We start from the raw sequence: 13,839 nt of genomic DNA on the forward strand, positions 1-13,839 counted from the left end.
AGGAAACCATAAACAAAATGAAAGACAACCCTCAGAATGGGAGAAAATATTTTCAAATGAAGCAACTGACAAAGGATTAATCTCCAAAATTTACAAGCAGCTCATGCAGCTCAATGTGAAAAAAACAAACAACCCAATCCAAGAATGGGCAGAGGACCTAAATAGGCATTTCTCCCAAGTAGATATACAGATTGCCAATAAACACATGAAAGAATGCTCAACATCATTAAGCATTAGAGAAATGCAAATCAGAACTATAATGAGGTATCACCTCACACCTGTCAGAATGGCCATCATCAAAAAGTCTACAAACAATAAATGCTGGAGAGGGTGTAGATAAAAGGGAGCCCTCTTGCACTTGTACATTTACACAAATGTAAATTGATACAGCCACTATGGAGATCAGTATGGAAGTTCCTTAAAAAACTAAAAATAGAACTACCATATGACCCAGCAATCCCACTACTGGGCATATACCCAGAGAAAACCATAATTCAAAAGGAGTCATGTACCACAGTGTTCGTTGCAGCTCTATTTACAATAGCCAGGACATTGAAGAAACCTAAGTGTCTATCGACAGATGAATAGGTAAAGAAGATGTGGCACATATGTACAATGGAATAGTTCTCAGCCATAAAAAGAAAAGAAACTGAGTTATTTGTAATGAGGTGGATGGACCTAGAGACTGTCATACAGAGTGAAGTCAGAAAGAGAAAAACAAATACCATATGCTAACACATATATATGGAATTAAAAAAAAAAAACGGTTCTGAAGAACCTAGGGGCAGGACAGAATAAAGACGCAGACGTATAGAATGGACTTGAGGACACGGGAAGAGGGAAGGGTAGGCTGGGACGAAGTGCGAGAGTGGCATGGACTTACATACACTCCCAAATGTAAAATAGAGAGCTAGTGGGAAGCAGCCACATAGCACAGGGAGATCAGCTTGGTGCTTTGTGTCCACCTAGAGGGGTAGGGTAGGGAGGGTGGGAGGGAGACACAAGGGGGAGGAGATATGGGGATATAAGTATATGTATAGCTGATTCGCTTTGTTATACAGCAGAAAGTAACACCATTGTAAAGCAATTATACTCCAATAAAGATGTTAAAAATAAAATAAAATAAAAAGTAAATAAATACAAGAAGCCAATGGATATATTAAATGTTTCAAGGGACTTGAAAGTATCACGAAGGATTTCTGAGTTTAACTTTCTCAACTACATGTGTGGAAGTGATGTGTAGTGGTTTGGGGAACATTGGTAAAGACCAAGTTTGAGAGTGGAAGGGCATGGTTGTACACTTATGCCTGTTGATTTTTTAGACATCAAATTATCTTTGAATTATTTTGGAATTTGAATTATCTTGGTAGAGATGTTAAGAAGGTAGCTTAATGTATTGCCCTGGATCTAAGAAGAGGGTTTATATGTGGAGACGTAATTTGGGAGTCGTCTAATTGCCCTTTGATGATAACGTTTATTAGCGTGCCTAGGAATACCAAGAGAGAGAGAGCATATAAAGTGAAAATAAAACCTATGTCTTAGCCTTGAAGAAATCCTTCACTAAGGACCTGTTACAGAAAGATGAGTTTGTAAAGAAGAAATAGCCATAGAAATAGAAATAGAAAGAAAACTAAGGGAATATTATAGAAGCTAATTGAAGAGAAGGTATCCAGAGGAGGAGTGCGTCATTGGTATTATTATAGTGGAAAATTCAAGAAAAGTGACTTAATATGTCCATTTTAGGGACAGAGGGGCCATTATTTCTCTTCGTAATATCTGTTTATGTTGAATGATGAGGTGGAAACTGGATGGGGTGCAAGAAGAAAAAATGGAAACTCAGGAATTTTCCAGGGTTCATTAATTGTTGTTTGAAACTAGATCCCATTTTCCATGGAATAGTGTCCTTCTACACATTCTCAGGTTGTGTACAGTTCACATAATATAAATTGCTCTTTTGGCTTAAGGTATTTTTGTTGTTGTTGTTCTGGAACTTTTTCTCCAGTTAAATAAATGAATGTTTTATGTAGGGAGTCCCCAGAATCATCTAGCTTCTGGGTGTATGTTGTATCAATATTTTTGGACTTTCCCAATATTTTGGCAAATACCATTTGTAGGCTCTTACATAATATGTGACATTGGTTATAAGACATACTTAAAGGAAACATTTTCACAATTTAGCTTACATCCAGTCCTGGAGGGAGCATGTGCTTCTGAAGCATGGCTATGATTTATTTTCCCAGTATTAATTCCAAGATTTTCTTAGTTATTCTCTCTGGCTCTTTAATATAAATTATAAAGTTATAGGTGAAACTGCAAAATCATGAACTATGAAGTAAAAGCAGGAAATTGCTTCACTTTAGATATTATTAATTCAAAACACAATTAGATTCTAACAATCTTAACTCATTATTTTGTGTCTACCCAGTCTTATAAATTGTCTACATTTGTTCTCAATGAAGTCTCTCAGGCTTATCTGCTATTATTTCTTAGTAACGTTAACAACACATTTTTATGATGATTATAATATGATGTTCAATCTACAATTCAATTAATGTGATAAAATACATAATCTATATAAGAAGCCCACAGATCCACCATCAGCTATCGTTCTAAGCTGCATAAATTGTATGTGTAATCAAAATTATGGCCTATTTGCACGTAAATCTCACGTCTGCATTAACAGATGTTCAAATGGTTAAATTATGCCAATTTAGTTTAAGCATACCCTTTTAGTCTATGAAATTTTAGACTCCATTAGATTAAAGAAACTGAAAGTAACCTCTTTGAAACCGGAATTCTAATTGGGAATCTTAAGACTTCAAAACAAGAATCTGTTCTGAATTTCTGTTGTATGTGTTTAGATGGGTAACCTCCTTCAGGCTTGCTTTCTTCTTTAGCCTTTTTCCCTCAGGAATTTCAAAGAAAAACTAAAATGAAATATCAGTTCACTAAAGCAGGCACCCTGCCCCAAGGTTTGGCAAAGTGCATCCTGTCTCACTGTTTCTTCTGAGGATCTACAAAGAAAAAAATCAGTTTACTAAAGTCAGCCCCTCTGGCCAAAGTCTTTCTCACTTCCAAATAATGAATTCTAAATGGAAAAGAAAAAAAAAAGTAGAATGCCAACATCTTGTTAAGAGTTTTCAAAAAGTTTCCAAAATTTTATGGAAGTGAAAAGAAAAAAATAAATTATACTGAAAGACAGAACTGGCCTGGTAAAACAACTTGCAAAGTGATCACAGTTACTACTTCAGGGCTGTGAAGTGCTCTTCTCATCAAATGGAATTTCTCTGCAAATGCTCCATAAGTTGCCCAGGTGATAGCAATAACAAAAGCCTTACTCATAAAGGTTTTATTTACAGATATATTTTGAACAGAGTTTAGGAGGGCAGAGATAGTCTAAGTAGGAAATTTAAAAATCTGGAATTTTCAGAAACAACAGGGAAAGTATTATTTTGCAGCACTAAATATTCCAATCCATTGTGGATTTGATCAGAATTAACTTCTGGAGTAGACCCCTACTAGCCTAATTTCTGGTTAGCAACTGAAAACAATTTTCATGAAAAATAGAAACAGTTGGAAAATGTGTCTTTCAAAATTAAAATGTCTGATATCTAAAAGTTAAATATTTTATTTTTTTCTTTACTTTATATGACTATATCAGTGACATACTTAAAGACAAGAATGGCTTGTACATTTTCATTTCAAGGTTTAAATGAAAGTTTCAAATTATGCAACGAGGGGTCACTGATGCAACTCTAATGGCCACTGAAGAATCATACAGTCTTTCTGCTCAGAGCGTTTAATGAATAAAGGTAGATGTGGAGAGGAGAAAAACATCCGCACAAATACTAAAACTGCAAAAGTTAGACTCACATAACGAAGGCAAGAGTTAATTGCTGTGGGTGTTGTTATGATACCCTAGGCTTACCACACTGTACTCCCTGAGTCATATGTTACAAGTCCCCACAAGGAAGTGATTTAGTTTGTGAAATGCCTCCTGGAACTATTAAACAATTTAAAATGAGTACAATGGTGTAACAGCCTTGAGAACACAGAGACATCCTTTGGTATTCCCCAAAGTGTGTTCTGGAAAACACTAATATGGAGATACGCTCCAGAGGGCAAAAAGCGTGGCACGCTCAGCTAAGTTTGGAAAGCACCACATGGTGTCCCTCTCAGAGAGTCGCTGTATGCATTAGCACCAGAGAGGTTTGGGAAGTACTTCACTAAAAAAGAATTTGACTTTGTTACCTGCATATTTCTCAAATTTACATGACACAGAAGCCCTTTTTATAAATAACACCCGCTAGCATCAAACAGAACTACTGAAACAGGCACGTGTTTGGGGAAATACTGATAGAAGGTTACTTTACGATTTGGAATCAGTGTCAAGCCAGTTAAGCTAAAAGATAAATTACGTATTCCAGTCACTGGAATGTAATATTCTTTTTTTAAAGTTAATAAAATAAATTCTCACATTCCAGTTTATATGTCAAGTTCTGAGAGTTCCAGTGGCCCGAGGTGTATCCTCAGAGGCTCTCACCTTTGTGTGCGTGTGCAAAAGAACTGTGGTCTGGCTCTGCAAAACAAAGGATCGGATGCAGAAATATAATGACTGCAGAAATAAGGGACTGGCACATTTTAAGATCTTGACTGGGTGAACTGTACAAGTGCTTACTATTACTCACTAACATCTGCATTATTCCCCTGCAAACTCTTCCCCACTCCAGAGTAATGTCTAAGCTGCAAATTTGACCCCATAACTCACGTTCCTAATGTCTTTCAATGGCTCCATATCATTTTCTGGATAAAATTTTCAAAGTTTCTAGAATTTATTATAACCACGATCTCTTTCTTTTCCAAGATTAAGTTGGAGAAATGCTATGCATTTATCCAGACGTTTTGATTTGCCAGATCCACTGAAATAGACTCTTCTAGCTGGACATGACTATATCACAACCTACAAGCCATGGAATGTAGTTAATATAAAATCTTCTGGGAGTAAGCACAGCAGCCCACTTTCTAACACTTAATACATTGCTTGAAATAACAAGGATTTGTTATTCAATCCTTGTAATTTCCAATATTTGAAATGGCCTGTAATGTAAAAATAACATGGGCTCTAAGGAAATTTGCTGGGCCTACTAAAGTTTAATAGAGAACAAAATAAAGTTTAATAGAGAACAGTCATGCCTTTGATGTGCAGTGTGGCATGGAGAAAAGCTCCCAATGTCTCTGTTATTGTTTTGTTCTCTTACACATAGCTATCAGAAAGGGAAAAAATGAGTATAGTTGAGAGCACTTTGTGACTAAAAAAATATAATGGGGTTCATGAGTGAACCACATTAATGTAATTAGGTTCATAAAAGGAATTGCCTGAATGAACACTGTGGTTATTCCCAGGATGGACATTATTGAATACCTTCAGCATTCTGTATAGGATAGAAACAGTCTGTTCATGGTGGCCATGGGAAGAAGTACCTGAGGGAGAGTACATACCTTATATCCCTTCACTCTTCAAGCAACATTTGCCATTTGAGGACATCGACTCGCAAGTTGGCCACTCTGTCATTTCTCCCTCCTGGCATAATAATCCACCGCTGTAATCTGCCTGTTTATTTGTTGAGGTAACATCCGTTATGTCACTTTTTAGGCTTAATAAAGTGACATAATCTACAGCCTTAATCAAATGGCTGTACCGTCCATTGATTCAGTGACTCAGGAGATGATACCATCACATCTGAAACAGAACCATTTTTCAGCATTTCCACCAGCAGCATTGCTTGTGCAGGGTTCCCAGATTTCCTGTTACAAAAAGGCTGAAGGCTTAAGTAATCCTGATGGGAGACACTGCTCCATGTACACTTAATCCCTCCTTGAGCAACCTACTTTTCTGAGAAATACATAAATGAACGGAAGACACTGCAGGTTAGGTGCATTTCATTTCAAGAAGATTGCCTTTTTACTGTTTCTTGTTTTCTGTTGATGTTCTGAAGCTGTCAAAGAAGAGTAGAAATAAAAGGTGGAAATAAAGGTGTTACAGTTGAGTAATGGAGTCTAGGAGCCTTAGCTTTGAAAGTGTATCATTCGTTATACAGCAGAACACCAGTGTTACTAGTGCTTTTAATGTTTTTAAATGCCACCAAATGTTTCTGTTGACTAACTTATTCCCCGGGGGGTTCCTATAGCTCTTTCAGGTTACTGGGCTACTGCTTTCTAAATTACCATGGTGGTGAATTCAATTACTCCTGTACTCTTTCAGTGGCCTAAAAGAATAAATGGTCTTCCTAAAATGTTTTTTCTCTTTGAAAGGTCTAGAGTATTAGAGCTGGATAGGGCCTTAGAGATTATCTGATTCAGTGTTCCATAAACTTGTCTGATGACAAGACTCTCCTGAGAACTTGTTTAAAAAATATATAGATTCTAAGGCTACTCCCCTGGATACTCTGTTGCAATACGTTTGACATGGAGCCCAGGAATCTACATTTTGTAACAAAGAGTCCAAATAACTCTTAGGATCAGGCAGGTTTGGGAAAAGCTAAATTAGTTCCACTTTTTAATTTTATGGATGAGGAAGCAGATGCCTAGATAGATTAAGTGATTCATATAAGTTATACTGCAGAAAAAATTTGAAAAATTGAGATTAGTTCAGGAAAAAAAATATTGTTGGGCAACCTTCATGCATCCCATAGTAGGGAATGTATTTTCTTAGAATTTAAGCCTTCTGTATTGAATAGAACAATGCCATTTAGAAGACTGTGGGAGAAGTGACGAGACACTTTACTCTGTATATGACAGTGGAATTCTCTGTACACAACAGGGAATGATTTTGCTCCACAAGTGACATTTGGCAATGTCTGGAGATAGATTTTTGGTGTCACAACTAAAGAGAAAGAAGTACTACTGGCATGTAGTGTATAGAGGAAGGGATGCTACTAAACCCCCTGCAATGCACAGGACATCCACCCACAACAAAGAATTACTTGGACCACAATATCAATAGTGTCCAGGTTGGGAAACCTCGGTATTGATTGCTTCTTGAGCATTATCTCCCTGTGAGATACTTAACAGTACTATCTGGACACATTTGAGAAGTAGGACACAGTTTGCAATTTTCTTACTGAAATTAGATAGAAAGCCTTATATCATAGCTAAGCAGGTCATTTACTGATCCATGTTAGGCTATACTTAGACTGGATGAAATTTCTTTTTTTTTCCCTTAGGACCATACAGTAAATCTTTTTAGGATTCCTCCTCTTTCTTCTACTCAGGTATCTAGACCTGTCATTCCTAGCACACCTCAATTATGTCTCCTTTGACCTTTCTTCATTCTGTATCTAAATCACCCAAACTCTAATTCCCTGGGATCAGCTAAAAGCTACAGTGTCAGTGTCTGCTGATTTTTAACAGAAATTGAGACAGAGTTTTGGTCATAATCTTAATGCAGAGGCTAAGTGAATAGAATACACAATTTACTTAGAGCAACTTACTTTCCAAATCAGTATGATTTTCTTTTCCTAATATTTCTCAATTCTGTCTCCTCTCTGTCTGTTATCAGTACTTAATTCAGATCCTCATCATCTTTTTAATAAACCATTGAAATAAACACTTAACTAACCTTTTAACTTTTCTGCCACTTTTGCTATTTTCTTACCATTTCTCCACCTAACCTATCTTGGAAAGTGCTTTTTCCTCCAGATTTTTTCCCACCTCAACCTTTTCCTGATTAAACCAATCAGTAGTTTCTCCTCACCTATAAGAATGTTTCTCAAATGTGGATTACATATGGCATCTTTTTTTTTTTGAATTTTATTTTATTTATTTTTTTATACAGCAGGTTCTTACTAGTTATCCATTTTATACACATCAGTGCATACATGTCAATCCCAATCGCCCAATTCATCCCACCACCACACCCCCACTTTCCCCCCTTGTTGTCCATACGTTTGTTCTCTACATCTGTGTCTCTGTTTCTGCCCTGCAAACCGGTTCATCTGTACCATTTTTCTAGGTTCCACATATATGCATTAATATATGATATTTGTTTTTCTCTTTCTGACTTACTTCACTCTGTATGACAGTCTCTAGATCCATCCACGTCTCTACAAATGATTCAATTTCGTTCCTTTTTATGGCTGAGTAATATTCCATTGTATATATGTGCCACATCTTCTTTATCCATTCGTCTGTTGATGGGCATTTAGGTTGCTTCCATGTCCTGGCGATTGTAAATAGCGCTGCAATGAACATTGGGATTCATGTGTCTTTTTGAATTATGGCTTTCTCTGGGTATACATATGGCATCTTTTTAAAGAGGAAACAAATTATTTCATCTCACCTTGTATCATCTTAAATTATTTGATTATAAAATCACATATATGTGTAAACATAAAATCAAATTCATCCTCTTTATGTTTAAAGCTTAACACAACTACGAAACCAAAACAAATTTTCAAATTAAAAATGAATCAAACTATTCAACAAAGAATAGTTGAATATTATTTTCTTGAATTTCTTTATATTATTGTGAAGGGAAAAATCACAGAATTAAGAATTCTCTTTGTTAACTCACATAAAAGGCTTTGAGTTTGAGCATGGTTTTCTCAACAACAGGAAACACTGTCTTACAGAATTGAGTCCAGATGCCACAGCAAGGCATATGAAGTCCTCAGTGTCCGCTGCTGTCCTTTTCTCATCCCTCCAGGCTCATCTGTGGGCATTTGCTGCTTCAGCACTTATTACTTAGTGTTACTGAGCTCATCAGGCTGCCCTGCCCCCATACTATTTCAGCTGTCTGTGCTTTCGCTTGTGCTACTTGGTCTACATTTTTTTTCCCACCAGTTTTGTGTTTATGTTTCTTAATCATCCTTCAAGATCTAACCTAGGTGTGATTTCCTCTAAAACCATTCCTAGAACTCCAGGTTGAAATGTACCTCTCCTATGTGGATTAAGGGCACCCTGTGCTCTTCTGTAGCCTTGTCTCCTCCCTTATAACAGTGCTCTGTCCATCCCCTCCCTCTACCATGAGCTACCATAAGAGTAGGGGTGGTACCAATAGCACCCAGACCAGGCCCTGCCACGCCAGTAGTCACTCCATAAATATAATATATAGTAAACTGAAGTGAAACATTTTCAACTAAAGACCCATCTCTGGTAACCATATTGGTTTTTGTTTCTTTGTATGTTTGTTTGTTTCCAATGCTTGGAATTGAATATACTTTAAGAAAACATGACATAGTTGAAAAATGCACTGGATTTAGAATCATAGGACTTGAGTTCACATCTTGTCCTGTCATTTGTTCTTGTGTGTAAAATGGAGATAATCACCATCCCACACTCTTTTGGCAGATGTGCAAAATTCTGGCATGATGTTTGGCAAACAAGCATATATAATAAATATTAGTTTCCTTCCTGCATTATGCTTTACTTCTTTTTATGGCCTTTAGTGATTTAAAATTATTGTTGTTACCAGTGAAGCTTCAAATCTGTATACCTCCCTATCGCCATTAGATTGAGGTCCGGTGTTAATTATTTTTCCTGAACTGAGCTTCAGCATTGCTGTATAAAATAGACGAGACGATCAGTCTTTCCTTTTCATCCTCATAGGATACTTCGCTCCCTTTAACTATTTATATTTATTCAGAACATATTTCTTTTCTTTTATTGCCACAGGCATGAGAGAACCTCTGCTTTGTTCTTATTACTTAGAGAAATCTGTCTTCTTCCTTCTCTTTGTAGGCTGTTTTCATCAGAAAGCATCTACTTTGAGAAGCCTTTTCTTTACCTGCATTATATTATTGAATTTACCTTTTTTATGCTTTCATATGGTTATTAGAATCTATAGCTTCATTTCTTTGGGTAATAGGCTTAAGGCTCTTAGATAACACAAAATTTATTGTAGAAGTAAGTCATGTGGAGTTCAGCAAGATGGAAAATTTCTCTAATCACTGGGTTCCTAGCTCTTACATGTGTTTTATAAACAAAAATAGATCAAAGGTACTACAGAAGGCATTCCTAATAAAAAAATTCTTAATAATGGACACATTGGTACAAGCAAATTCAGACTAGATGGCAAAGAAAATGTTCACAGATATGGGAATAGCCAGAGGATGAACTAATCTACAAAAGGATGCGATCATTGTCACTGGAGACAAAGTATTTGAGCTTCAACTTAACATTGAAAGGATAGGAATAATGAAACCAATTTGTCATAAAGCAGCAGGCATGAGTTGATGATCCACAAGAGATCCCTATTATCACAAATTATTCTCTGGTTCTGTGCCTTCCTAAAGACTGAAAGCTATGTGTGGCACAAGTGCTTTTGTATTGGATTAAGGCTGCACCTGTCATACTCTGATCCATTTCACTTTCAACCAACTCTCTGAATTCAATTCAGATTAAACCTGTAGTGCCTTTTGGTGAAGAGATTCATGACTAACAGGAAAAAATTTTGAATGTTTGGAACCTTAGAGGAAATGCATTTGGTTCTGTTTTAGCCCTGTTTGTCACAATCACAAAAAGTACCACTTTACCATCTGGTAGGAAATAAAAGAGAACCTTAGGGTCTTGTTTTCTAAGTTGGGAATAAAATCATTTGAGTTAGCAAATCTCAGTGAGCAGTTATAAGTTTACAAGTACTGACCTCAGGCCCTTTTGTATCCATGTTGCCTGCATTTGGGCCACAGTTAACATATGTCATTGCTAGAGACTGAGCACTGTTTGACAGCTTGCACAGAGAAGAGAAATTGACAGAAAGAACTCCTTCATGTGTTTCTGCTTCTATATCTCTTGTTCAGTAGAATTATCTGTTAAAAAAAAAGAATTATTAGGGCTATTATGGACATGTGCATCTGATTTCATGATTTTTTTTGGCTTGTTCTCAGTTGGTTTTAACTTCTTATGAGGATACCAACATTCATTTATATTTCAGATTAGCTCAAAAATGTTCTTTCTTTGCTTTTGTATCAGCTATTGTGTATGCAAAATTACATCTTTTGATCTTGAAGATTTTGCAGACTATTGGAGGAGAATGTAAAGATAATTCCTCAAGAGAATGACAAGACAAGCCACAGGCTGGAAGAAAATATTTGCAAAAGACATATATGATAAAGGACTGTAATTAGGTTCATTGATGGTAACAAATATAACAAATGTGCTACTCTGGTACAGAATGGAGAAGGCATGCATGTGTGGAGTCAGGAATTATATGGAGACTCTGTGCTTTCCGTTCAATTTTGTTGTGAACCTAAAACTACTCTAAAAAAATTGTTTTTAAAAATGATAAAGCGAATGCATCATGTCACATGGTGTGAAAGAAGGGTTATAAAAGTGTAAAAGCCCGGAGAAGAGTTGGCTTATTCAGCCTAGGGAGGTTTCGAAAAGACTTCACAGAAACGGTGGCTTTTAGACTGGGATTTAAAAGGCAAGTAGAATTTTATCTGTAGGAAAGTGCAAGGCAAGAGGTACCGGTAGAAATGAGAAATGGGGAGGAGGTTAAAAGGAATGGAGAAAAGGAGCAAGAAGAAGAGGAGGAGGTAAGACATACCCTGTGAATGCCTTGTAATTCTGACTGAAACCAGAGTTTATAGTAGACATAGACAGGTCATTGGACTAATGGGGCATGTTGGAATTTTAGCCATTTTATCAGCTGGACATTGTTGTCTCAGTTTGCCATTGAATTTTCCTTTTTTATGCTTTCATATGGTTATTAGAATCTATAGCTTCAGTTCTTTGGGTGATAGGCTTAAGGCTCCTAGATAACACAAAATTTACTGTAGAAGTAAGTCATGTGGAGTTCAGCAAGATGGAAAATTTCTCTAATCAGTGGGTTAACTAACTGTGCAAGTTCACATAGCTAATCGGTGACAGCGCTAAGACTCAACTCCAGACATCATGATATCAAAACTTACCTGCCTGGCCACACTGCAAGACGTGGTGTGGGTGAAACCTTCAAAGTGGGAAGAACTAAACGTGGATCAGATGTCATCGCCTATCTTTTGTTTTTGCAGGTTTCTTTGCAAGGAAATAGACCAGCAGCTTCAAGCAACTGCAGTTCTGTCATACCTTCATGATGTTTCCCTTGGTCAGAAATGCACTAAGTAGTCTCAGGATTCGAAGCATTCAGCAAATTAGGGCAAGACAGAGCCACTCAAAACACTCACCAGATTTTCATGACAAATATGGTGATATTCTGCTAGCCAGCGGAACCGCTTTCTGTGTTGCTGTGTGGGTGTTTACAGCCACACAGGTTGGAATAGAATGGAACCCCTCCCCTGTTGGCAGAGCCACCCCAAAAGAGTGGAATGATGAGTAAGCATCACAGTTACTGTAATACAGAATTGTCTCAAAGTCAGCTTGTCATTTAAATACTCTGCTGTGCATTGAAATATAGCATAATCGAAGAAATAAAATGCATTTGAAAACATTAAAAAGTCGTTGAAAATAGTCATTATAGTGCCTGAAAGCAAGGCAGTAGCAGTGGGTATAGATTACAGGGGATTATGAATAATAAATATTTGAAAGTAGAATTAATGAAGCATGTACTTTTCTGGCTTAATGATTTATGCTAGGTATCTTTCAGTGGATATACATGCCTAGGTACTTAACAAATTAATTTAATTGTTTGGCAAATCCTATTGAATCTTTCTTAAAAACATATTCATAATTGACCATTTTTCACCTCCTTTATCTTTCCTTCCCTGATCTGAACCACCATACTTTCGCTGGGATTATTATAAAAACTCTCTAGCCAGTCTCCTTTCCTTTACACTTGATGACCGTCAAGGCTGCCCTGAACCCCCCCAACCCAGTCGCACACAATCTTTTTTAAGCACAACAGTGAGAATGATCATTTTTTTAAAAATTAGTTTAGTAATATCACTCCTCTTTTGAAAACACCATGACTCCCCATTTTACAAGAGCATGAGTGCCTCAAGGCAAGGATAATTGGGACTATCTTATGGGTGACTTATCACAGTTGGCAATGGAGACCACCTCCTACTCCTGGATGATCAGCTTCAGGGTAAGTGTACTGTTCCTCAAGCTCAAATATATATAGATATCATTAGTCTCTGGATAAAAGACATGTTCCTAGGTGTATAATTTATAGGTCTTAGGGAATGCTCATTTTCAGCTTTATCAGTATTGCTAAGTTATTCCCCAAAGTGGTTACCTTCTCACCAGCAATGTGTACAACCTCCTCTTGTTCAACATCCAAACTCACTCTTAAGAGTTTTCATGCATTTTAATATTTGCTACTTTGATGAGCATGAAATAATAGCTCATATGTTAATTTATGCTTCCCTGATTACTGATAAGGTCAAACATCTTGTGTTAGCTTTTTGTGTTTTGGGGGTTTTTGTGTATATGACCTTTCTTTTTTAATCATTCTTTTTTTTGTTTAATTTATTTATTTTATTTTTGGCTGCATTGGGTCTTCGTTGCTGCTTGCGGGCTTTCTCTAGTTGTGGCGAGTGGATGCTACTCTTCATTGCGGTGCGCGGGCTTCTCATTGCCGTGGCTTCTCTTGTTGTGGAGCATGGGCTCTAGGCACGCGGGCTTTCTCTAATTGTGGCGAGTGGGTGCTACTCTTCATTGCGGTGCGCGGGCTTCTCATTGCCGTGGCTTCTCTTGTTGTGGAGCATGGGCTCTAGGCACGCGGGCTTCAGTAGTTGAGGCATGTGGGCTCAGTAGTTGTGGCTCACAGGCTCTAGAGTGCAGGCTCAGTAGTTGTGGCACACAGGCTTAGTTGCTCTGTAGCATGTGGGATCCTCCCGGAGCAGGGCTCGAACCCATGACCCTGTGTTGGCAGGTGGATTCTTAACCATTGCGCCACCAGGG

General features: G+C 37.3%; 1 protein-coding gene across 1 annotated transcript in view; it reads left to right on the plus strand.

Moving 5' to 3' along the window:
• The window catches only part of LOC132366522 (cytochrome c oxidase subunit 7B2, mitochondrial), an 84,156-nt gene extending 71,843 nt beyond the window's left edge, over positions 1-12,313 (plus strand). Inside the window, exon 2 of the mRNA XM_059924124.1 lies at positions 12,009-12,313. Coding sequence (XP_059780107.1) covers positions 12,068-12,313 — 246 coding nt within the window. The 5' untranslated portion in view covers positions 12,009-12,067. The remainder of the gene's footprint in view (positions 1-12,008) is intronic.
• Positions 12,314-13,839: the final 1,526 nt, after the last annotated feature.

This window comes from Balaenoptera ricei, chromosome 5 (assembly GCF_028023285.1).
Source record: "Balaenoptera ricei isolate mBalRic1 chromosome 5, mBalRic1.hap2, whole genome shotgun sequence".
Lineage (NCBI taxonomy): Eukaryota > Metazoa > Chordata > Mammalia > Artiodactyla > Balaenopteridae > Balaenoptera > Balaenoptera ricei.